This window comes from Phycodurus eques, chromosome 5 (genome assembly GCF_024500275.1).
Source record: "Phycodurus eques isolate BA_2022a chromosome 5, UOR_Pequ_1.1, whole genome shotgun sequence".
NCBI classification, from domain to species: domain Eukaryota; kingdom Metazoa; phylum Chordata; class Actinopteri; order Syngnathiformes; family Syngnathidae; genus Phycodurus; species Phycodurus eques.
In genome coordinates this window covers 2,573,995-2,599,424 of record NC_084529.1, presented here as the reverse complement: position 1 = coordinate 2,599,424, position 25,430 = coordinate 2,573,995, and the positions used below count along the sequence as shown (strand labels likewise).

General features: G+C 42.0%; 2 protein-coding genes across 4 annotated transcripts in view; one reads left to right on the top strand and one right to left on the bottom strand.

Annotated features, from left to right (window-relative positions):
- The window catches only part of tspan33b (tetraspanin 33b), a 19,690-nt gene extending 5,236 nt beyond the window's left edge, over positions 1–14,454 (top strand). The window contains exons 3-8 of one of the 2 annotated variants that reach the window (XM_061676973.1): positions 996–1,123; positions 1,286–1,360; positions 4,320–4,415; positions 8,142–8,270; positions 12,039–12,200; positions 14,301–14,454. In XM_061676973.1, the coding sequence (XP_061532957.1) occupies positions 996–1,123; positions 1,286–1,360; positions 4,320–4,415; positions 8,142–8,270; positions 12,039–12,200; positions 14,301–14,369 (659 nt within the window). In that variant the 3' untranslated portion in view covers positions 14,370–14,454. Of the gene's footprint in view, positions 1–995; positions 1,124–1,285; positions 1,361–4,319; positions 4,416–8,141; positions 8,275–12,038; positions 12,201–14,300 lie in introns of both variants that reach the window. The other variant, XM_061676974.1, reaches the window with a different exon arrangement.
- On the bottom strand, positions 14,066–25,430 carry ttc38 (tetratricopeptide repeat domain 38). 2 transcript variants are annotated; one of them, XM_061676971.1, is made up of 14 exons: positions 25,341–25,430; positions 24,833–24,910; positions 24,618–24,699; positions 23,541–23,712; positions 22,042–22,215; positions 20,710–20,785; positions 19,958–20,077; positions 19,756–19,815; positions 19,494–19,532; positions 18,826–18,907; positions 18,520–18,685; positions 16,275–16,434; positions 15,784–15,857; positions 14,066–15,476 (listed from the first exon to the last, which is right to left on the bottom strand). In XM_061676971.1, the coding sequence occupies exons 1-14, from the start codon at positions 25,368–25,370 to the stop codon at positions 15,389–15,391; spliced, it is 1,401 nt and encodes a 466-aa protein (XP_061532955.1). In that variant the 5' UTR covers positions 25,371–25,430; the 3' UTR covers positions 14,066–15,388. The 2 variants fall into 2 exon arrangements, with proteins under 2 accessions (XP_061532955.1, XP_061532956.1); XM_061676972.1 differs by lacking the exon at positions 22,042–22,215.

The following is a 25,430-nucleotide window of genomic DNA, read 5'->3' as shown; positions in this document are numbered from 1 at the left end:
GTGCTAAGTAGACTACTGACCTGATAAATGACATGACGTTTACTTCAACGTGCGCATGTCCGATTGAATGTACACTAGCGGCATGTAAACACCGGATCTCAATAGAGCACGTCATATGTAAACAGTGGACCAGAGATCTGCAAAGATATGACCTAAAATGACTCTTGAGGAGCTTTTGGGAGCTTAAAATTACAAAAACACAATGGCCAATTTTCCTTAATGGCCCTCCTATTCCTCTGTGTCATCACTTTGCCACGAACACATTTGTGACTAATCTCCATCACTTGATGACATAAAACATTTAACCTGTACTTGTCACTATTCGAGTGATTTACTACTGTGTGTCAAAGCTACAACAAACTAATTTGGAACATCATTGGATCAGAGATGCTTGAAGTAGCTCAGGTCAAAGTTATCATTATACGTGCTTCTCTCCACTGCAGACGACTGCAACAGTTATTGAATTCATTTTGTAATATTTCATGCTGAGTGGATGGGGGACACAAAGGATTGACCTGGATTCATTCCACGGATTGCACTTCTCCTTGATAATCTATCTGCAACATCTCAGAGATGATTAAAGAAAGTTGGTTTAAGTTGGGGAGCATAACATATACCTTTCCAGTGAAGTTGGGACGTTGTGTTAAACATCAATAAAAACAGAATACAATGATTTGCAATCAAGTTGATCAGTTTGAACATGAAATATCTTGTCTTTGTTGTGTATTCCATTACATATAGGTTGAACATGATTTGCAAATCATTGTATTCTGTTTTTATTTATGTTTAACACAACGTCCCAACTTCATTGGAATTGGGGTTGTAGAAGAAATCTTATGTAGGGGATGATGTTGTACATGTAAAAAACACCCCCAAAAAAAACCCAAAGGCAATTGATCAAAATGCATTGGGATGAGGGTGGAAATAACAGGCGGCTGCTCTCTAACCAGAGCCTGTCCAATTTCTGTTTTTTGTTTTGTTTTGTTTTTTGCCAGACACGGTGCGGGACACGTTCCTGATCGACCCGGCTGTCATCCTAATTGTAGTGGGGGTGGTCATGTTCTTCATCACTTTCTGTGGCTGTATTGGAGCCCTCAGAGAAAACATTCGCCTCCTCAAAACAGTAACATTCATAACAGACACACCACAAATATTGACATTACAGCTGCTTTGTCATATAGCGACAGGTTCAGTCTCATCTAAAGAGAGGTCTTTCATTTGTGTCTGTATTGACACAAATGTGTCTGGTCAAAGAAATTGTTGCATTTGTATTTTCTGCTTTCAGTTCTCTTTAAGCCTGACACTGGTCTTCCTAACCCAGCTGGTCATAGCAATTCTGGGCTTCTTTTACTCATACCAGGTATGTGCCTCTGTTTGGTAACTTACTTAATCGTTTTCCAACATAAATTCAATAAAGCAAGCGCCTCTAGGGCCTCATTCTTGGGTCTAGGATTTCATTGTACAGGAGCAGCCCACCAATAAAATACTGGAGCTAGGTCATGTTATACTTGTCCTCTCATCGGGTACATAAAAACTGAGCATTAACCTCATTAAAGGCTTTTATTATTCTGTTGTATTTAATATGGATGTCATTGACTGAACAATGACAGTCATTAAGAGAATGTTTTGTCCACTGAGGGTGCACGTGTGGTCCACTTTAATGTATCCTGGAAATGCAAAAACAATATTGCTCAATTAATTTTTGTACATCTTATATACTCTGTGTGTCGTTATGTGCTTCTCTTTATTGTGAACACACAAGCCATGATCGTGCATGTATATTGTTGACACCAATTTGATGAGACATTTTATTTTAAAACATGTACAAACAATGACTGCAAAAGGTGAACACTTATGTTAATACATTTGTCCAACAGCGGTTGTATGGGGTGAAGGGTTGGGAAATACAATTTCAGCTCTGCAAACTACAGTAGCACAAGCCTCCATCAAACGATTATTTTGCACATTTCAACAGGGTTGTACCGCAGTTCTTCTTCCTGGCCCAAGGCACACTGAGAATTCAAGATGCAATTTGTAAGATAAACTTTTCGGGTTGAGAATGCTGATTCCGCTCGGCTCTGCAAAACAATTCAGCATGTGACAGATAACTGAGTGATTGTTTTTGAAAGATTGCTACTTAAAACAGGTCTACACTCACCCAAGGGATTTATTTGTTCTTAGTCCGATGTCCACTCGACAATAAAGATACACTTGCTCACTCGCGCTTGTAAACCACTGTGTTGATCAGCAGGTGACGGTGAGTCACTGTCGTAAGAAGCTCTCACTCATGATTCACCCTCTGCTAAATTCCTGGCATTTGCATCATCTGCTCGTAAAATGTGTGGATGGTTGGATGACCATAAAAAGGGGATCATTTGTCGATAAAGTATTTGGTCTTAAACATTTAATCACCAGGTGCTATGTGCTACTGTCAACAGATATACTGGAGCGAAGGGGACACTTTCCTCCGGCAACAACAACAAATTTGTACATAAGTTGGAACCTGCCATCTGTCGCTAACCTTATTTGTATGAAAAAGACTTGTAGGCCGTGAATATAAAACAATCGAAGGAAAAAACAGCAAGTAAGGCAGTAACTAAGCGAGCCTCGTGCCGCGTGACGGTGTATTCTTACGCCGCTGCGCAAATTAGTTCAGCGCACGCCGCTCGTAGTATGTCAGGAACGAGGACCCCCTCTAGTCGCTGATATGTACGATGACCTGCGACTGGATGGCGACCAGTCCAGGGTGCTAGGTGGGATAGGCTTTAGCTCACCCTTGACCCCGAGGAGGACGTGCAGTATAGAATGGATGGATGTTGAATAATCGTCATGTAATGCATGAAGACGTGGTGGCAGAAAACAAAATCTGTGCTGCAGCTTGTAACGATCAAAACGGAGCTGAAAGCGTTGTCAAATATGCAGCGTTTGTCTGACTTCGACCAGGGGACCAGGGGACCAGGGGACCAGGGGCTGGCCCAACGGCTTCCCAACAAGGAACATTAACTTGATCCATTCAGCCTTGTAAAACCACTGCGCTCATAAGCAGGTGACAGTGAATTACCGTAGCAAGCGAGTTCCCCTCAGCTAACATCAGCTCGTACCTCTTGGTGCACTTTGCGTAATATGACATTAGTTACGTATTTGTCAGTTACATAGGGATTTTACAACTCAATTAGGTAAAAACAGCTCTCTAAAAAGTATTGGCTAGAAGGAGCAATACGTTTTGAAAAGAAATACTGTCCACACTCAATGAGTGACAGAGGGAAGTGTTGTGCTGGGTGTCAGTGTGAAAAGCTTCAAACCAGCTGCTAAAATCCCAAAGGAGGGAAACACTAACAGCTGGGATCACAATCTACTTTTTTTTTTCTTTAGATGTTTTCTCTCTTGCAGTTCATTTATTAGACTGAATAGGAAAATGCACCTGCTGGCATCCATATGTATTCTCTCATAAACAAAGCTTTAAATCTGATCCCCACGCTAACCTCGCAATGCAAACTGTGCCTATGATACCTCGCACCCTCAGCTGTGCACTCTGCCATTGCCTGCTGCTAAACAGAGCAGTTTAACAACCCTCCCAGCATTGCTAAATGATTCAAATGCTTCAACACTTCAAAGTGAAGCAAAATGTTCCATTTCAACAGATCCCTTGAAGGAGACTTTGCAACTAATGACATGAGGAGATGATGTTAGGTCCCAAGGTCCAGAAGCGCACACAGCACATGTGAGGTGGGGGGGGGGAAATCACTGTGGAAATACTTCAGGATAAAATAAATTGTGAACAATCTAGCTGTGTTTATCAGCACAACTTGCTTTTCCACGGGCTCTAATTCTGGGAGCCCTCAGCAAGCCAAAGGAAATGTTATTGCTCTGCAGCTTATCGGCATACAGCACTCTCATTATCGGCTATTATCTAAATTCAATCTGTATCACCTTGTTTTGACATTTTTAAAAGGGAGGAACTTGAATTGAAGCCCCATTCAAATGGGGACAACAAAGAAGACTTCAGAAGGCACAAATAAAGCAGCAGGATTTAATTTCTAAATGGTGCCAATTTATTCTGGAATTCTGCTCATGAATCCATAAAATTCATCTGGGTCTTGCTTATATTAACCCAAGTAGAGAATGGTGAAAATTAGCACACTAAAAACGGTTATTTAATCTGTATCTATGTTTATACAGTATTTCATATGCATTGGGTGATTGTATTGTTATACTGTATGATGCCCGCACCCCTGCTCTTATTATAGTGCCACACATCCCACAAGATGCTGCTGTGAAGACCACAACTCTGAAATAAACTATTCTGTTTGCCTTTTAAGACTCGTGACACTTTGGGAAGATTCGTGAAGAAAGGTATCGTGCACTACAGGGATGACCTGGATCTGCAGAACTTGATGGATTATATTCAGAAAGAGGTGCTCTGCTCTATTCCTCTCTGACTCTACTTGGTATATGTCTTCACAATAATCAAAACCACAGCCTTATTGAGCATGTCACACCCGTGAATTGAGAAATCGCAGCCTGCGACCACAGAGATGCTTAGACTTTGTTACTGTCTCCACACGTGAGAGGCGGCAAGATTTTTAACATCCAACATTTATACCCCTTCTCTCTCGTTACTCTATTTTTCTAGCACAGTCCCCCCCCCCCCCCCCCCAACAACAACAAAAAAATTGTCAAAAGTCAATAGTGTGCAGTATACATTCGTATAGGGGGAAATGGAAAAAAACTTTTTCACAAAACATTTTATAAATGTATGCCGCTATGTAGCGGCACGGTGGGCGACTGGTTAGCACATCTGCCTCACAGTTCTGAGGACTGGAGTTCAAATCCAGGCCCCGCCTGTGTGGAGTTTGTATGTTCTCCCCGTGCCTGCGTCGGTTTTCTCCGGGTACTCCGGTTTCCTCCCACATCCCAAAAACATGTGGGGTAGCTCTAATTGATGACTCTAAATTGCCCGGAGGTGTGAATGTGAGTGCGAATGGTTGTTTGTTTATATGTGCCCTGCGATTGGCTGGCGACCGGTTCAGGGTGTACCCCGCCTCTCGCCCGAAGATAGGCTCCAGCACGTCCGTGACCCCAGTAAAGATAAGTTGAATGGAAGATGAATGAATGAATGCCGCCATCTAGAGGTTATGAAAAAGCTGTACGCTTTCATTCCAATATGCCACCGTCACCTAGAGGTTACGAGAAAGGTGTAGCTTAGACTTTCATTCCAATATGACGGGGGTACGCATGACTGCATACGTACAGTTGTGGTCATACGTTTACATACGCTGGCAGAATTGGTGAAATATTGTTGTTTATTTTAAATATGACTGATGACTGAACAACAACCATCATTAATTTCTTTATGGTTATGTTTTGTTTAATGATAATACTTTTATGAAATGCTTGACAGTTTAATTTGAGCCAACATCTGCCTCACAGTTCTGAGGACACAAGTTCAAATCCAGCCTCGCCTGTGTGGAGTTTGCATGTTCTCCCCGTGCCTGGGTGGGTTTTCTCCTGGTATTCCGGTTTCCTCCCTTATCCCAAAAACATGCATGGTAGGTTGATTAAAGTTTAAATTGTCCGTAGGTGTGAATGGTTGTTTGTTTATTTGTGCCATGCGATTGGCTGGTGACCAGTTCAGAATGATAAGCGGTACAGAAAATGGATGGATGGATGGATGGATGGATGGATGGATGGATGGATGGATAGATGGATAGATGGATAGATGGATAGATGGATAGATGGATAGATAGATAGATAGATAGATAGATAGATAGATAGATAGATAGATAGATAGAAGGACAATATTCATTTTACTACATTTAGAACGATCCGATCCGAAATGATTCAGTGGCTGAAAATCGATTCAGTAACTTTTCAGCCAAAAAGTCAACCAGTGTGACTGTGGACTTTACTGTATACCTGCATACTGGACACTGCAGATGGTATTTCTTAGATTCCTGTTGTTTCTTGTAAGGGAATCAAGTCAAATTAATCGTTAAGTGTCAACATTTTCCTGATGTACTTGTTTTGCTTTGCAGTAAAACAAAGGGGAATAGCGACTTCTTGTCATTTATATGATTTCAGCTATGATTTTACTGGTTCAGCTAGATTTATTTCCCTCGAAAAGAGATGTTTATTGGTGTGAGAATTATGAGAGGGTCCTTTAAAATGTGTCTCCACTTTAAGGAGTCCCTAACTGGACCCAGAGTTTGAGAATCCCTGATCTAAACAGTCAAATCCTCATGGCTAGAAACAAAGCACTGTGAGGTTTTAACGAGAGAAATATTTTGGGGGCGACACGGTGCACGACTGGTGAGCACATCTGCCTCACAGTTCTGACGACACCACAGTATGTGTGTGACTCGCCTCACCCTGCATGTTGAAGCCTTTCGAGTTCGCGGGCTTAGCTTAGCTTGTTAGCCACTGACATAGACGCGTTTGTGAGAAATACATCGCTTAGCTCTGATCAAGTGTGAGTGTAAAGTTCTGTGAATGTGATTATCGTGTGAAAATGCGTACAGTAGAAATGCTGAGAGTGATCCTGAATGCACAAACTAATCCATCCGTCGAAGAAATAGTTGTAGCTTTTGAAAGAAGCACAACAGAATACGAAGAGTGGAACTTTGCGGTACAAAAGAGGAGAACGAGCGACAACGTCAACTACTAGACGCTGTTTCCGAGGCTCACTATGTGCTCCAAAGAGCAGATTTGTTCATTTATTTAACTCTCCATGTATTATCAGAATCAAAATCAGAATCCTCTTTTTTACCATTTTTCACACCACTCCTAAAATATTTCATTCATTCATTCATTTCCCGTACCGCTTATCCTCACTAGGGTCGCAAGGGTGCTGGAGCTGACTCCGGGCGAGAGGCGGCGTACGCCCTAAACTGGTCGCCAGCCAATCGCAGGGCGCATATAAACAAACAACCATTCGCACACATTCACACCGACGGGCAATTTCGAGTCTTCAATTAACCTACCGTGCATGTTTTTGAGATGTAGGTGGAAACCGGAGTACCAGCAGAAAGCCCACGCGGGCACGGGAAGAACATGCAAACTCAGCACAAATGAGTATCAATCTGCACGTTGCGTCATGTTGCTGAATCTTCACCGTCTAAGCCAAACTTCTTATTTTGCGGTGCTACTGACTCTTTTGTAAGACCATTTCCTCACCCACAGATTTGCAGGACCATACAGCACGAATCTCTCTATCCAGACAATCCAGAACAAACTGATTTCAGCCAATCTCTGGGCTCATTGATCAGGCAGGACGGTCATGACTGGCCTTCGCTATCAGGCCTGTTTGTGCTAGTGTCAGAAAAACATGCACATGGCCCTTTGGCATGGCAAGGAGATGAGCATGTCTTCAGAAATGAGTCCAGTTTTTGCCTCCTTTGAAGTTGGATCGGGGGCTCAGAGCGTGGAGAACTTGGAGAAAACCCTATGCAGAATGCTCACCAAAGAAGCAACATGTTTTGGAGATGATGTGATGGTGATCTCCATGACTGAAAAACAAACCCAACCATCATTGAAAGCAATCTCAATGCAGAAAGACATCATTCTGCAGACAGTGGCAATCGCGTACACTACCTCCCCAGTCTGGGACAGGGCTTCATCCTCAAAGATGGCAACGCTCGCCCTCACAGATCTGCGTGCGACCGGCCAACAGCCCGGACTTCAAATCCAAATGAACACTTCTGGGCTCAGCTTGGGCGAGCTGTTTATTTTCGACACGAGCACTTCTCTACAACTACAGGTTAAGTGGAATGCCACGCAGACCTGTGTATGGCTCATGCACCCGCTGCTTGTTAAAATAACACATTGTAAAATTGGCAATTTTACCCCATTGCAGGTAAGACTGCAGTCATCCAATCCACCAAAGAACATCAACAAGAGTCGAAAGCAGCAGAGCAAGCAGTTTGGCATAGGCAGGGAACATTTGGCACACTTTCCTTGGACGCAAGCACATACTCAGTTGTGCTACTCATACCACAAGTACAGATTCTCTACACATGGGGCATCATTTACAAGGGAAATAAACAGGCTTTTCGACCATATAAAATTAATTAATAAGCAAGAAATGTAGCAACTGAGAAATAAACACACTTTCCCATGTGTTTATAATAATGTCCTCCACCCAGTTCCAGTGTTGTGGATGGAACAACTATACAGACTGGTCATGGAACACGTACTTTAACTGCACTCAGGAGAACCCAAGCTCAGAACGCTGCGCTGTTCCTTTCTCTTGCTGCACTCCTGTTCCCGGAGAGGTGAGTGTTTTCCTTTTTTCTCTCTCTTACCCGATGAAAACTCGGCAGTGAAATAAAACACATCACAGGGAGAAGAGAAAATTGAAGTTGCTCAACAAACACTATATCCTCCTAGACTCATAATTGGCTGACTGATTGCCTGAAAGTAATGAAAGAGCTAATTGAGTTTCAAGGTGATCTGCGTTTCCTGGATGAGAGTCTGCACAACATGAACGTTTCATACCAGCCTCAGCAAGCCTGCGAGATGCAATTAATCGTGGCGTTTGCGATGTTAAAATTGCCAGCAAGATTTTAATGTATGCTCACCTCACACCCGCAATAACGTGCACGATTCTCAAACATGGCCATTCATTATGGCATGCGATTATAGAAGTGCACAGACATGTTAAATAGTCATAGAGAGCACATATCCAGCTTCAACAAAATAGCAGCGCTAGCAAAAGCTACCTTGCTAGCATGACTTATTTGTAATGGTCTGTTAATATAACACAAAATGTTATTGGTTTGAAGTTTTATTTTGGGGAATGTGTAATCAATGAAAAATCAAAACAGGTGATAAACTTACCCGTCAAGCAGAAATGTTGCAAATTCATGGTTGCTTCTGAATCCTCCCAGCTGCCTGAGCTCCCTCCACCTCTAGAAGCAACTAACATATACACCCTTGTTTTGTCTCGGGATGTGTCTAATCCTCTCTTTTTTTCATGCTCGTGATCCGATAGTTGTATGGCCAGTTGTTGGCAAACAAGGGATGGTGGATATTTCCCAATAGTTTCAGCAAAGCTCCTTTAACCTAAGGTAGGAGGTCAGCGCAAGGCTGCTGGCGAGTGCCTGCGAGTACACGGCAAATGATTCACACCTCATCAGTCGTGCCTTATGTCTCTGATTGGTTGTTTAACCTTGGGCCCGGTGGTTTCTTAAAAATCAAATTTGAGGTCCAAAATGCGTTTAGAGACGGCAGATTTGTTTCACAAATCACTTTTATCATGTTAAGCTATCTATGCCCGTGACATATAGTGACTGGCAGAACAAATAAATGCTCTTAGACTAGAGGTAAAAGGTACAATTAACCTTTTAAATTTTGAAAGTTACACAGTAAATGAATACCACTTGATCTGCTCCCACAGAGAAATAGCATATTTGATGCACAACACAATTAATAATACTGTGTAAAAGCAAGTGAATATATTGAAATGGACGGCTTTGGCGGCAGAAAGCACCCACTTCGAGCCATGGGTGTATTTTTATTTATCGCTTCAGCTATATGCCTGGAAAAAAAAGGAAATGGAAAAAAATGGAATCTGGAAAACATGCTACATTTTTTCCAGAAGGGTGTCAGCAAATCCGATGTGCAAGAAACAGTTACATTTTTGTGCAAAAATGGTCCTATCCTCCTATTCCATCATACACCATTCTCCATGAGCCAGAAGATAGCCTACTAACGTATGGATAAACAACTTTTTGACTTACATCCCAGAAACAAAAATGGTCCAGTCCGCTTATCTCACATTATCCTGCTTGTATCACACAATAGGATTTGTCATAGTAAGATTGTTATTGATCTTGTTAGCTCGCTCTTAGCAGCTAAGCACTCCCTGCCGTTTGCATTTCGTTCTTAATATTGAATCGTCATTGTTACAGCACATACTACTCAGTGCAGAAAATGCTACTTGCCACAATGTGGTTGCACAAACACCAGTAGGATGCTGTTGTTGTTGTTTGTTTATCTTGCCCCCCAGCCCACATCCCCATCCCCTCGCTATAATGCTTGTCCTAATTAGGATGAGCTGGAGCCTATCCCAGCTGATTTTGTGTGAGAGGCAGATACACACTGGAGTGGTCGCCCGTCAGTAGCAGTTTCCTTATCTTTTTTATTTATCTTTCCACTTTCCTTATCAATTCAATCTTGGCAGAGCTCTGCACTCTACAGATCTTATTAGCCTTTAAAGGTCAGAGGACAAAGATGTAAAAAAAAAAAAAAAAAACGTCAGTCGGCAGGGCAAGAAAAGTGGTCAGCTATGGGTGCCTAGCAAGCCTTCCAAAGTCGAACCGGCGTGTTTTGAGAAAGACTTAGCAGGAAGCATCGAATACACGGTTGTAGTTTGGCAGAAGCTGAAACTATTTTTTCCTACGGCCATCGGGGCCTCAACCGCCAGCAAGAGAACTAATCTCGCGGTCACCACGGCTCAGCGGCACAGATAAGATAAGGTGAGGATTTCCTTGTATATACATATGACTATGTTATGGTTATTATGCACCGGGCAGTCGGGAAAAACAGACCCACGCAGTACTTTTCAGTACTGCCGTTTGTACCTTTGACTTGCTGTGCGGCGGGTTATAAAGCTACTCGAGCGAGGGGCACACAATACATAGGAATACTGCATACGATGTAAAAGCTTGTGCCGTGTCACTGAAACATATATGAATATATAATACGCATAGCTGTGCTCCAAAATATTGGCACCGCTGGGGTGGGGTGCCATTATTTCTAGCCATGACTGTAGAAAAAGACATGCTTTTTTTCCCCCCTCAACTGTCTGACCCCATGAGCGTGCCTGTTATATTTTATTCATGACTATGCTTCTATCGACAAGTGAGGCTCCTGGAGCAAGTCCATTATGGATTTATGGGACGCACAAACATGCCAGTCTGTTCCGACCTCCCGATCGGCTCAAACGTACAGTTTGACGATGCCAAGTTCAGTTGGGTGCTCCAGTACGTCGAAATCCTCCCCCTCTTCATATTCCAACACGTTGCTCGCCATTGCGTATAGAGTGTAGCGCGCTGTGTTTGGCAATTTTAACGCCATTTCCGGTAGCCTTTGCGGTGGCTAGAGTGGATAGAGACACCCCGGTGTCTGTCGGGGGTGTGCTCAATACACGTCATAAAAACCTCACTTTTAGCTAAACTATAGTTGACAACTTGCCGGAAGTGACGTGCATGTAGTACATAACATATAAACAATGCAAATGTGAAATTTAACTGACCCCATAACATCTTTGTCCTCTGACCTTTAAAGGTCCAGCTTTGGGAGTGACTCCTGCTTGAAAATACTCACTCTGATATTATATTCAGTAGTTTTGTCAACACAGAATAAAAATATACTTCAGCCCATGCGTGCACCAAAGATTGCTGGAAATATGAGCAGAAAATGTCACACGTAGGTACACAGATAATATATATGTAAATATGATCTCATGCGCGCATGCACGATTACACATTTTTGCATTCACAGATGTGCAATCTAACAGTGCACAAAATGCAGTGCGCTCACATGCCATAGCCGACAGCTCCCTTGTCTCTACCCGAAGACAGAAAACTAAAGAGAGCATGTAGATCCATCACACTGCTATTGATTATACATCACACTACCAAGAAAACAGAGCAGCAACCTCTTTCACATGGCTGCAAAATCAATTAATCAAACCCTTGAAGAATTGATGCAGTGGTGCAGCCTACTGTCCGGGGCCCGCAACTGCACTGGTGCTTTTGGGACTTGTTTTAGTCTTCCATGTCCCATCAAGTGGACGTGTACCTTTGCTGGATTTTTTACATCTCTCTGCTGTCACCCCCCCTCTTTCTATTCCAATTCTCCGCAGTAAACAGGCTTCTACAAATCTCTCTCCCAGCTGTCACAACAGTTCACATCCTTGTCAATGCAGAATAACAGTGCGCCACCCACAGTGACTGTTGCCTTCAGAGAACCAGACTTTCATGAACGTTCACATGAGGAAAGACTTATATAGGCTTTGTTTGTCTTCTGACATACAGGCAGTAATCAACACTATGTGTGGCTTTGGGATTCAAACCCTGGACCACCTGGAGGCAAACAAGTCAATCTACCCAGTAGGCTGTGGAGACAGAGCCGTGTTGTGGATCGAGTCCCATCTGTTTCTGGTGGGAGCCCTCGCGCTGGGTTTGGCCTTGCCTCAGGTAACAGCGTACAATCGTTGGTCCCTCCCGTGTCATTACTGACGATCCTCAAGTCTATATATAATGTATTTTGTATTTCTGCTGGGTTTCAATTTGATTTTTTGCTCTAAAGATAAACCATAAGATTCTTGATTAATTTGTGCATTCCAAAAGCGAACTGATCACTGACATAATATTTAGGACGATTGCATTCCTCAGCCACTTAATGAAGCATTATTCAAGTGTTCGTCAAAGTCATGTCTAAAGACAGAGACAAGTTCTCTGCGCTCACATGAAACCATCTCTTGTTGAAGTCATCTGGAACAGGCCCACTACTGGGAAGATGACATGCACCTAATGAAGTGGCCCGTGAATACACGGGACTACACACAGAGATTGGAGATGTACCGTAGCCTACATACAGGGAGCAAATGCCTGCAAACCTCAAAGACCTGAAGCAACTTTGTAAAAAAACACAGGAGGAAAATTCCACCACAACAATGTGAATTATCATACAGACCAACGGAACAACCCAAGTCATCCATACATAAAATGAAAGTAGAACAAATGAGATCAGAAATTACGTTGTGTGTAATAATGCCAAATGACACAGGGAATAAGTATTAAACACTCCAACTGGTATTTCTTTTCATACTTTTAATACTACAAAAGCATTTGTTTGCAATGACAGCTTCAAGACGCCTCCTGTATGGAGAAACTAGTCGCATGCATTGCTCTGGTGTGATTTTGGCCCATCCCTCCACACAAGCAGTCTTTAAATCTTGAAGGTTCCGTGGGCTTCTTTTATGGACCGTGAGTTTCAGTAGTTTCCACAGATTTTCGATTGGATTCAAGTCAGATGTTTGGCTGGGTCATTCTAGCATCTTTTTTTTTTTCTTCTTTGAAACCAATTGAGTTTCCTTGGCAGTATGTTTTGGACCATTATCCTGCTGAATTGTCCAACCTCCTTTCATTTTCATCGTCCTCGTAGATGGCAGCAGATTTTTGTTAAGAATGTTTTGGTACATTTGGCCATTTTTGTTCCAGCAATGGGGTCTTGCGTGGTGAGCGTGCGTACAGGCCATGGCGACGGAGTACATTCCTCACTGTTTTCCTTGTGCCAACAGTACCTGCTAATTCCAGGTCTGTTTGAAGCTCTCCACAGGTGGTCCTTGGCTCTTGGACAACTCTTCTGGTTATTCTTGGCACTCTGTCATAAATCTTGCGAGGAGCATCTGATCGAGGCAAATTTATGGTGGTACGATTGGCTTTCCACTTGCGTATTATGGACCGAATCGTGCTCACTGGAACATTCAGAAGCTTAGATAGGTATGTGCCTGTAACCAATGCCATCGTTATGTTTTGCAACTGCAATTAGTTTGCGATGGTCCTGAGACAGCTCTCTTTGCTCTTTACCCAACACGAGCTGTGTCTTGACTCACACCTTGGCAATGAGACCTTTTTGTAGGCCATCAATTAGGACTGAAGCAGCTGATATTCATTTGCACTGACAAGGGTCATGGATTACTGTTTGATTATTAATAGATTGGAGGAATGGTCTTGGCTTTCCGTGCATTTTTGCACCTCCCTTTCTTCATGTGTTCAATACTTTTTCCCTGTGTCATTTCACATTATTACAGACAACTTAAATTATGATTGTCTTATTTTGGTAAAATACTTCCACGCACGTGTAGCATATGCCAGCCGTAAACACTGACGTCAATGTCGTTAAGCGATTCAAGTGTTGCGATGTTCATGGGTGTTGTATCGTGCAATTTCTATGCTGACTAGCCAATAACCAGGCATGGAACAACAATAAATCAAATAAAACTCTGCACCAAGACCCCTGAGATCTGCAAATCCCAAACCTTTTCACTGTAGTGGTCATGGTCACGTTTGACCAATCATAGCAAAACACTGAAAGAAAGATAATGTCATGGTGGTGGTGACAAATGTGTTGTGAGTTTTAATATACTCGGCTATACTAGAATTATTTTGAACAATTTCACTCTTCTGCCAAATGAGCATTGGGACAACCCACCTTGGCGGAGTTGGCACAAGCAGCACAATTTACAAGAGCCTGTTGAGTACTAACCTAATTCGGGTGCTGCTGTCCTCTAGATTGCAGGCATTGTGCTGTCCCAGATCCTGATCTCTCAGATCCAAGAAGAGATTACCTCCGTGTCGTGAGCACCAGCGAACAAAGACTAAGTAAGCAAAAGAAGAATGCAAGGGGAGTAAAAATGGCAATTGTGGTGCTGCTTGACTCAAAATGCACTCACAAGGGGGTTTTCACTGCTCTAAGTGTTACTGCTGTATCTTATGTCTTGTTCTTCTCAATGTGAGCAACCAGTTTATAAGTGGGAGCCATTTAATTGTGATGTAGAGTAATACATAAAACATAACATTCAAAATATAGCTGAGACGTCAATCGCAAATTTGAGGTGTATTTTTGAGAATTTGAAACAACTATTTCATTAGACATTACTGGATTGTGCTCGTGTACCTATTATAGTATTTCAAATTAAGCACTTTGCTAAATAACGTGAAATACATACATTCATATTTTTCTGTATTTTCTATGATATATATATATATATATATACACATATTCTCATTTGTGCCTTGTTGAGTGACAGATTTTGTTATCTGGTCATTTTATGCAGGTGCAGCAGGCAACACTCAATCCTCAGCATCCTTCCTGAAATTGCCCAGTTGAGGAAAAACAAACAACAACAAAAACACACGCAAAAAAAAAACAACATTGGCATTTTGGAGGGGCACCTTAAAAGGACAAGGGCGAACGAAAACGGTTTGTTTCAGAGAGAGCATAAACTGAGGGTTTGGGTTAAGATCTACATTAAGAGGACACAAGAACCAGCAGATGGCGTTGTTTTTCTTGTTTTTAAAAAAAAAAAAAATACAGAGTAGTGATTTGATTGCAAAATAAATGTGTATAAGGAAAATATGCCTAAAAAGCAATCAGTGTTTGTCTGACTTACAGAATTGTAAGTAAAAGAGCATTTTAGCCAGCAAGAGTAGTTGAGAAGCAATATTTGTTTTCAGCAATAACGTAATGTCAGCACACGTAGCTGCCCAGGAAAAATTTAGCTCCTAAAAAAGTAATCCCCTTCAACAGTTGGTGGGAGCGTGTCCCGAAATCAAACATGGGAACATCAGGTTGGGGCCGTGTGCACCCTGCAATCAGTCTAGTGGTGAAGGGCCATGGCTCTCTGCATCAGACGATCAGTCAGAGGGGAGTTTGGCCTCGCTGCTTCACGCTCCACCAGAAGACATCTATTGGAATTCAACACAACACCAAATATAGAGATGAACACAGATTCAGAGAGAATAGGAGCTGACAAGATAACATAATCAATAAGGACAGTGTAATACGGCTCCGTTGCGGAAGCACAGAATGAATCTTGATCAGTTTGCACATGGAAAGTCAGCAGATAACATAAATGTGACCGGACCACCGTGTCATGTTCGTGTTTTTCTTTTATAATATCACTACATGGTATCTCAGTAGTCACACACACACAAAAAAACATGGCACACAGTGCTAACACAAGAAAGGACTGCAGCATCCTATGTGCATTACCTTCCCAGTCTCTGGTGGTGCTTATTCTCCGATTTCAAGGCTGCATGAATAAGCAGTTGATTGAAGACGTCTCTCTGCAAACAACAGTGGATAAAGCCATTAGTAAACAAAAGAACTATTTCTACACGACATATTGGCTTTTCCACTGTTCGGAGTTACACTGTATGTCCACCGTGGCACCTCTGGGACACGGTGCACGAAGTCCATCAGCATCCATCACAGAGATTCATTATTCATGTGTGTGCACTGTGCTCAACATTCTCACACTATCCAGTGCAGTATATCATGGGCTAAAAAGCTGCAGCCCTTAGGCAGGGCATTCTTTACCTCATAACAACAGGGATTTGTTTTTACTTAGGAGACAACATTAAGTAGAATCAAGACTGTGTTAACCAAAGAAGGTGAGGCCTCGAGGCACGATAGGTTTCTGAAGAAAAAAACTAAACAAAAACAGAAACACGCCCATATCTTCGTTTTTTGGATGTTCTTACCTGTGCATCGCTGCCCCCTATGGGCACCATACTGTAGCGCAAAGGGTAAAGCAACTCCACAGTTTGAGGATAGTTTCCTTCGCCATATTCCATCAAAGCCTGACACATGGGCACCCCAATGGTTCCAGCCAGCTGATGTTGCTGGTTGTCACCTGGTGTCCTGCAAAGAAGAAAATTGTTGATGAAGACACACCGTCCGTTCCTTAGTAGCTATTCTGGCCTACCAAAGCTTGCAAATCTAACAGAACATAATGACACTTAAAAACTCTTTTCTAAAAGCTAAGTGAAAACAGTATAAGAGTCAGCAGTCCCAAAGCAGTAGAAATGTCTCACCCATTGCCCACATAGCCTTAAAATAAGATGTGGTCAGGCATATTCCTAACTTGGTAATAGCGCAACACAACAATTCGTAAAACACTGTTGAGTAGTTAAACGCGCAGACAGCTGAATAAAACATCTACTAGCCCGTCGTCATGAGCGACCACGTTGCTGTGCCAAAGGTCAATTTTACAGTCAATATGTTGCAGCATTGCGGTTAACAATTTAGTTGTCCGCAGAATAGAAGTAGGCTACGGGAGAGGAAAGCACAGAAAAAGAATGAAGGCATTTTCGAGTCCAGTCAGTGGATTTGAAGTGTATAATAATTGTTGCCTTTCACTCACACTGACAGCAGCTGACGTTTAGATTAGTTTCAATTGTGTTCGATGTGAGCGGGCAGGTAGAGTATGTGTAGGCGATGTCACAAACATGTTCATCTTAGATGAAAGAATCTTAAGCTTGTTTTAGAGTGACAACAAAAAAAACAAACAAAAAAACATTTTCTCATTTTGTTTGACAAGCCACCACACAGGGTATCAGGCATTTGAAGACAGAACAAGATTTTCACTAATACAACTATCGCTTCGCAACGAAACATTTTAAATGTAAAGGATGCAACTTCGAATCGGAGTGTGTGTGTGAGGTGCCACACAAAAAGCTAGCCAACTATCCCTGTGATCTTGGCAATAATGTTGCAGAAAGTGGGAAGGGGCCACACTACACCGCAATCTTTACCAATCAGTAGAGTTTGGTTTTGTGTTTTTTGTTTTTGTTTTATTCATTTGATGAGTTTTATTTGTCAAACATTGCGATGGTCAACGAAGCAAACTTCTTAACAACAGTGTGCTGTCATGTACCAAAAGTGATGATTGCTCAACACAGACATGTCACTTCCATAAAACAGGACTCGGACGGATGGAAACTACAACAACAAAAAGCAGCCTTTCCTCAACCACAAATTCGTCTTCTAGTAGGAAAAAGGTTTCATTTATTTTATTTTTTTCACGGTGGCAGATGATTTCTATTTCCAATACTTGTTATTTTACATTTCATTCATTCATCTACCGTTCCACTTCTCCTCACTAGGGTCGCGGGCGTGCTGGAGCCTATCCCAGCAATCTTCGGGCGAGACACCCTGAACTGGTCGCCAGCCAATCGCAGTTTATATTTTGTTTTAGTTATTTTGTCGTGCACATTAAGGACGATTTTGATTTCTTTGCACTTAAACAATAAAAAAGCTGGAGGGAAAATGAATGCCAAATCATATTACACTGTTTTTATCCTGGGTTGTAAAAGACTGACATTCATCTCACTTCCAAGATTCCACGGAGTGGATTCCATATTCCCATGTGACTGATTATACTTATAAATCACAGCGTCTGACTCGTATCATCGCCTTACTGCGACGTACGGATTATGTAAAATTGCACCATTTAAACACAAGTGCCATAACTAAATAAATGCAAAGCTTTAAATCATACCCTGACATCTTGCTCGATGACTAATGCAGAGTGGAGAGCAGCCATCGCTCACCTAGGAATTGACTTTCAATCTTTCAAGAGCTGCCACCCACTCAACCCTCCCAGAAGTAACTCATGTGACTTATGTAACAGTGAAAGACATGACAATTTAAAGAAGTGGTTGTAGATAGCAGCTTTTCAGTGGGTTTTCTGCAGAACAAAATAGGAAACGACTGTCTGTGGTCAGGCTGCCCAAACTCATTACAACCACACAAACCACAAGGGGGAAGCAACTGCTGGACTCTGCTTTGTGGATTGGAATGCTGCTCTCAGTTCTGTCTGCGCATCCCCTTCATCCAACACTCAAATTGCTCCGGTCTCAGTTTTACATAAGGCCCCGGAGGTTCTTACGTAAGGCTTATGATGTCGAGATGAGCGGCGGAGAGAGGAAATGGTCCGGAATTTACTTAGCCAATTCCTGGAGGCCTTCCAGCAGGCGCTGGGAGGCACCGGTCTCTCTCGCTCCCACAGACACCATGAGGAAGTGGAGGTCATTAAACAGGGTCACGTGGTCATCGGTGTGCGGCAGCGTTACCTGGAGCAGCTCCCGATAGCGGTCCTTCACAAACACACCTAGCAACGGTGTGAAAATATGAGTTAAGATAAGTTGAGATAAGTTCATGAAATTGAAATGTCATGATTGCAAAAGTCAACCTCGAGAACGGAATCATTTGAATACAAATAATAGAATGTTGCGCAACAATGTTTCTTACCTTCCATCTCCAGTCTGCTGAGCAGGGAGCTGGCATCTACCATGTCCAACATGGAACCCGTCGCTTTACAACGATTGAAAATCTTTCAAAAACAGAATTCATTTTTACCAATAAAAAAAAAAAATGTACGTTTTCACACGATCACATATAAGAGGCAAAACATGCAAGAAGGGCTCCTGCTGGAATCCCCTGGTGTGAGTCTGAAAGCATTCCTGAATGTTAGCTCATAGAAACTGCTCTTGTTTTCAAACCTACTGCAACATGAAGTAACATCATGAATGCTTCTTGTTGCTGTCACGTACAGTACTTAAAAGAGCGAGACCTTTGTATCCTTTCATACTTTGAACGTTTACATGAAATCATCATCATCTTGGGTAGATGACTACCACTGCTACAGTCACAGTAGCCATACCATTAGGTACACCCACACAAGCGGTGTATCAAAATTATATAACAGTGCTGTAAAAGGTTTATTGATTGATGCGGTCAGAGAGGTATTATTGCAGCAATATATTTATGATTGCAGTTTGGAGTAGTAGAGAACTGCACCTCATCACACTGAGAGGTGTTTTCTAATATCTTGGTTACCTATCTTGGTGTACAGGCACACCAAATTAGTATGCATTCTCACAACACATCTGCTTATGAATGGAACGGAAATAACTAACCTGAGAATCGAATATTTGCAGCGCAGCTTCATATTGCCCCTGCGGAGAGGGCGGTGACAAAGAAATTGAAATAACGTCAGTCTTGAGATATGCTTGCTTGATAAAACGGCATTAGCACAGAGGCAAACACAAATTAATCTAGCAATATAATCAACTGTGGAGTTCAAATTACCCCAGAGAAAACATATCACAAATACGAGTTCCAAAAACTATTAGGCTGCCAACTTTGCGCTTGACTGAGAAAACTCATTATAAACTTTACCTTCTCAATGAAGTTCAGCGCCCAGTGCCAATAGTTGTGACCGGCCAGCATGTCTGATACCTGCAATTGCACAACACTTATTGAAGAGAACATTTCCCAAGGTTGTTTCATTCAATGGCTGCTGTTTAGAGCAGAACTGTACAGCGCTACTCAAACATGATTCATCAGAGGAACATGTTGCCTCAGAACTCGACGTTTATACCTTCCAGTCTTTCTCCCTCTCTTCCATAAACTTCAACCCTTTGTCCACCTCCGCTTTCATCTCGTAGACATGGGCGACAGAGTGGACGGACCACGCATCATCTGGAACCAGTGCGAGGCCCTGCGCATTAATAAAATAATAACGCGCTGAGAAACGCAAATCCCTTGCCTTAATCTGGAACAGATGACAACTCATCTAATGTATTGTGTTTTATATATATATATATATATATATACACGTAGATCAGTGAGGTCCGCAGACAAGTCGCCAGCCACCTTTTGACCAGCTCATTCTGTATTTAATAAGGGTATACCGCTAACGATCAATGCTCCAGTTACGCAAGGGTACCTGACTCCTCTTCCGCATATATGACGTCACCACGGGAGACTATTTGTGCCGCTTTTAAAAGAAATGAAAGAAGCAGCTTCGATTGGCCAGGATTGAAGCCGGCTGTGGTGACGCCAACACAAGCGCTAGGGGTATGCCGGTCCAGTAAAGTACCGAAACCGGGTCGTAAACGGGTGGGATAGATTCCCGAGGTCCACAGACATACTGTATTTCAGCTGCACGCCGTTATCACCGGCTCACCTTCGACTTTCCGCAGTACTCGGTATGCATTATTTAACAGAGCCGATTGGGACTCCTGAGCGCCTCATTAATGGACATCAGAAATAAAGTGACACGCTCAACAGAGACAAAGTCTGCATCATTAATGAGCCAAATCACACAAGAAACATGAAGACCCGTCTCACCTCCATAGCTACTTTCTCGGCCTGGTCATAGCATCGCGTCTCCAGCAGACCAAAAGAATACAGTCCTTTCAGATAGCTGACAATAGACATGAATAGAAAAGTGCAATGCATGATTAAATGATTTGATTTTCAAAGATGACAATCATGCCAGCAGAGAATGAATTACTCATTTGAAACATCACCAATAATTGTATCATTTGATATCAGTCAACTCTGACTTCACTAGGATACACTATATGAAGAAAAATACCAGTTGATTTGGCCATTTCTAGAGTACAATTGAAGTAAATACGACACCGGTGGTAACTACAGGTTGAGGGGACGTACGCTTGCTTGGTTGAAATCCACTCTAGTCGTAAAAATAAGTAGTAACCTTTTGTTGTAGGGTGCTATCCTCCGTGCTCATGGCTGCTTTCATCGCAGAGACTGTTGTCATCTGAACCTACGGAGTTAAATTCAAATACACTTGCTATAGGCGAGCGGCGCACCAAGTTGAACGCAGCGGATACGAATTGTGCTGCCTCATTTTCTCCGTGCTTCTTCAGACAACCTTCTCTTCTTGTCTGCAGAGGTAAAGGTTTCTCGTCTTCTCTTACAAATAGCAAACCCATCCAAATGAACTTTTCCTTAGGCTGTCACGCACACTTCTTTTGTGACCAATAACCAACTACTCTCATCACATTTCAACTTACTGACTCCTGAACCTAACACTTATCTACTCTTGATTATTGTATGAAATAAAAAGCAAACAATCTTTCAATGAACAATGAGTCAGTCATTTTCACAAACCCATCATTGATGAGCAAAGTGAGGAAAGGAGATGGTTGAGAACAATGAACGTGTGAGTGGGTTATTTGCTTGGCTATAGAAAAATAACACCTGAAAGTTTTAAGATTGAGGTATATCTGTGACTAAAAGTCTAAAAAAAAAAAAAAAAAAAACATAAGCAAAACAAAAAAAGCCCTGATTTAACCTAATCTTCAGCTACTTCACTTGTTGTCGTGTATTGGAGATGATCAAACTTGCCACAGTTCTTGCTTTGATCAGGACATAAAATCCCTGAAAATCTTTGAAAATACAAAGGAGTCCAGTTGTCATTTTTTAGCTTTTGTACATTCAAAATAAAGACATTGGGAAATAATCAGTGAAATTTCCCAAACCAAATCAGATGAGTGTGGTCCAACCTTTTGAACACCTCTGAACCTGCCTGATGATGGTTGAGTTCAAATCCCATGAAATTCCTCATTCCTAAGAGTTATCCTTGACCAGGTACACTATTCGTCTGTGCAAATGGGTAGAAATGCATCTTAGAACGCATGCAATCTACTGTACCTGGACAAAGGCATATGAGGCTTCCAATGGGGCAGCACTCGAGCAACCGAATCCCTCATCTGGGTTTGGGCTCCCATGTAGAAATAGCTATCGTGGGCAAACTTGAGGGCAAGCAAGTCTGTGGGATGATCAACCAGGATATCTTCCCAAACACAACTGGCTTTGGGGAAATTCCTACGAGAAACACGAGTCACTGCAAGGACAGGCAACAGCATTGTTCTTGGAAAAATAGATCCCCACAACACAATATTGACGAAAGGATTACACTCCAGTGAGTCAAATAAAACACAGAGGGTACAATATATTTGGGGTTTATTTAGGGAAAGAAAAACAAAAAAGCTTTAGGATTTTAAATGCTACGACACGAGCATAAATACGGGTAGCAAAAAGGCAGTCTCTATTAAACCAGAATAATGAAATGTTTTATGACAGTGTCAAGCCTGTCAATCAAAAAAATACAGGAATAGTGCAAAACAAACGAACAAATTGCATTTCATATCAAACCCATGACTTATAAATAGAGGATTATAACGTCTTTTGTCATGATAGCAATACTGAAAATTGCCACACTGCAAATCATGTAAATTCTTATGTCTCAAAATACTTAAAGGCAAATAGCAGCATTTAATATATCTACAGATACTCAAGTATGCTGTGAAAGACACTGCACAAGCAGTATATACTGTATATGTATGTATATAGTGTAACAATAGCTGTGAACAATAAAACCACCTTTTGGGAATGCTATTTCTTTTTCAAATGACTTTTAAAATGTTTTATTTAATTATCCATCCATCCATTTTCTTTACCGCTTATCCTCACTATGTTCGCATGCTGTCCGCATGCTCCTGGAGCCTATCCGAGCTACCTTCGGGCGGGAGGCGGGGCACACCCTGAACCAGTCGCCAGCCAATCGCGGGGCACATAGAAACAAACAACCATTCACGCCTACGGGCAATTTAGAGTCTTCAATCAACCTACAGCACATGTTTATGGGATGTGGGAGGAAACCGGAGTGCCTGGAGAAAACCCACGCAGGCACGGGAGAGAACATGCAAACTGCAAACAGGCGGGGCCGGGATTTGAACCTGTATACATATGCCTGTGACCACGCTTGCCATTTGTTTAGTAATTGTACTGGTTCGCAGCGCCTTCCTGCCCATATGGGTTGTCGACTGAAGGCAAGAACACTCGCAACGAGGACTGTCTCTGTCATGCTGCCTGCTTAGTGGTTCTTCCTTTTTGCTTGAATATTGACCTTTTCAGTTCTCATAAAAGCACACTGACTTTATATTGTGTGTATATTAAACCTGGTTCGAACTCCATCTATTACATTTAACGGAGTCATTTGTGGACACAACCGATATACAGTACATACAGCAATACTGACCAATTCAAGGCACAGCTAATTCTCCCACAACATATCTTTTGGGAAATTCATTCCTAAATCCCTCGAACCGCTAGTCTGATCCTCTTTTCCTGACCTCGCAAAAGCTCACCCATGTGAGAAGCACTCCATGGCCTTAACGTGGCGCCTCTCTCTGGAAGTGAGGTTTTGATTGTTGGCCAGCTCCACAGTTTCCTTCACAGCGCTGGCCAGACGTTGGTCGAGGCGGGGGGAGTTTGCTGTTCCCAACAGCTCTAAGCCTGTGCTCGCCACATGGCCCATCACTGTAGAGATTGTCACTATATCAGTCACCGCTTTTTGGTCTCTCTCACTGCACACTGACGGCTCTAAGCCGCTTTGTTGTTGAAACTAGGTGCCTTGAACTCCTGCTTCTGGTGTATTCTGTATTTTATTTATTTATTCTTGTTGGCTCTCATGCAAAAAATGCATTCTTAAAATATTAAAAAGTTACTAGATTCATAAACCAAGTACCAACAACACCTTAAAGCTAAAAAAAAAAAAATAATAATAATAATTTTAATGAAGTAAAACTGCTCTCAATAAGCAGAGAGACATTTCAGCAAGTATGCAATGAGGTCAACCACTACTTTAACATTTATTTAATTCCACACACTTCTACATGTCTGCATGCCTATTCAGCTCACGCAACAATAATCTCAGGTCGGAGAGCATGCATCAATTCAACCATAAACTTAAATGCCAGGGGTTGCCCCAGCCCTCGGCAATAACTGCCAATCAGTCTCATTTAAGTGTTCATGCACCCTTGTGTTTATTTGGGGTTAATCAATAATACAAGTAACATGTCCCGTTTGGGTATAATCAAGGACTTTGTACCGATTGAGTCCAGTCAGTCTGAGGTCGCTCGTTAATGTCCAATTATTTTTTTGAACGTTTTCAGAAAACAAGACAAAAGACAACAAACAAGAAGTCCAGTTGCCTTGATTTAACCTTGATTACTGAGAATCTACACAGACAAAGAAAACACTATTTTTAGCAAGCATCTTGGTATTTTTATGATTGTGTCATTAACTAAACATTAACTTGGGCAATTATGCTATCGTTCTCATTTTCTTTGTTTTATGCTTAGTTTTATGTTTATGACAATAAACTTCAACTCGGAGTGGCAATAAACAGCTCGACGAGCTTTTTTTTAACAAAATATTGTTACCAAAATCCGGATCAGCCGCCTTGATAGCAGTCACGCATCCCTCAATTCCTCCAATACTGTCAATATTCCGCCACGTAGCATACTTGAAGGAAAACACAATGTACACAATGGAAACAACTCAGCAATGTTCTCCCTTCTAGTATCTCATGAAGACAAGTGTGAAAACGAGTTCATGTCAATCATTGTACATGGCTAGCTGCGTGGAAATGATCTACCTGAGTTAGAATAGCATCATAAAGTTTGCACGCCTCATTACTGCTGGTGGACAATGGAAGCCCCTCAGCTCTCCAAGCCTGGTGCGGGGAAGAAGGAAACAAAACAAAAAAAGCCTCTCATCAGTTCAGCTCCAATCAATAAAATGGAACAAAGTGCAACTTTTAAATGCAGGCCAAAGTTATGAGACCTTTTGGAATTTACATTTGGTCTGCCTTACCCCCCCCCCCCAATTCCAATAGCAATCAGTAACTAACCACTTTTGTATTTTCGGAGCTTCAATGGTTGTTCGCCATAAGCCTAATATACGCTAACAATGTTAAATATGCGCAACATCCGAAAGAAAAAAAAAATACACAGTCTAATATAGAAGCAAAGTAGAAAACGTTATCTATTGTGAGTTTCATTTTTATACTTGAAATTAAACAAACTAAATGACTTTAATTGGGTAGCCTGTTATGCTATACATTTTCAACTCGTTCCAAAATTTGCCTCTTTTCCGAAACTCACCATGCAGTCCCTGTAGCTCAAAGGATCCATTTTGTGGTTATTGTAATGTCAACTGGAACAACACAACATTCTTGTCACTCTTCGCTGAGT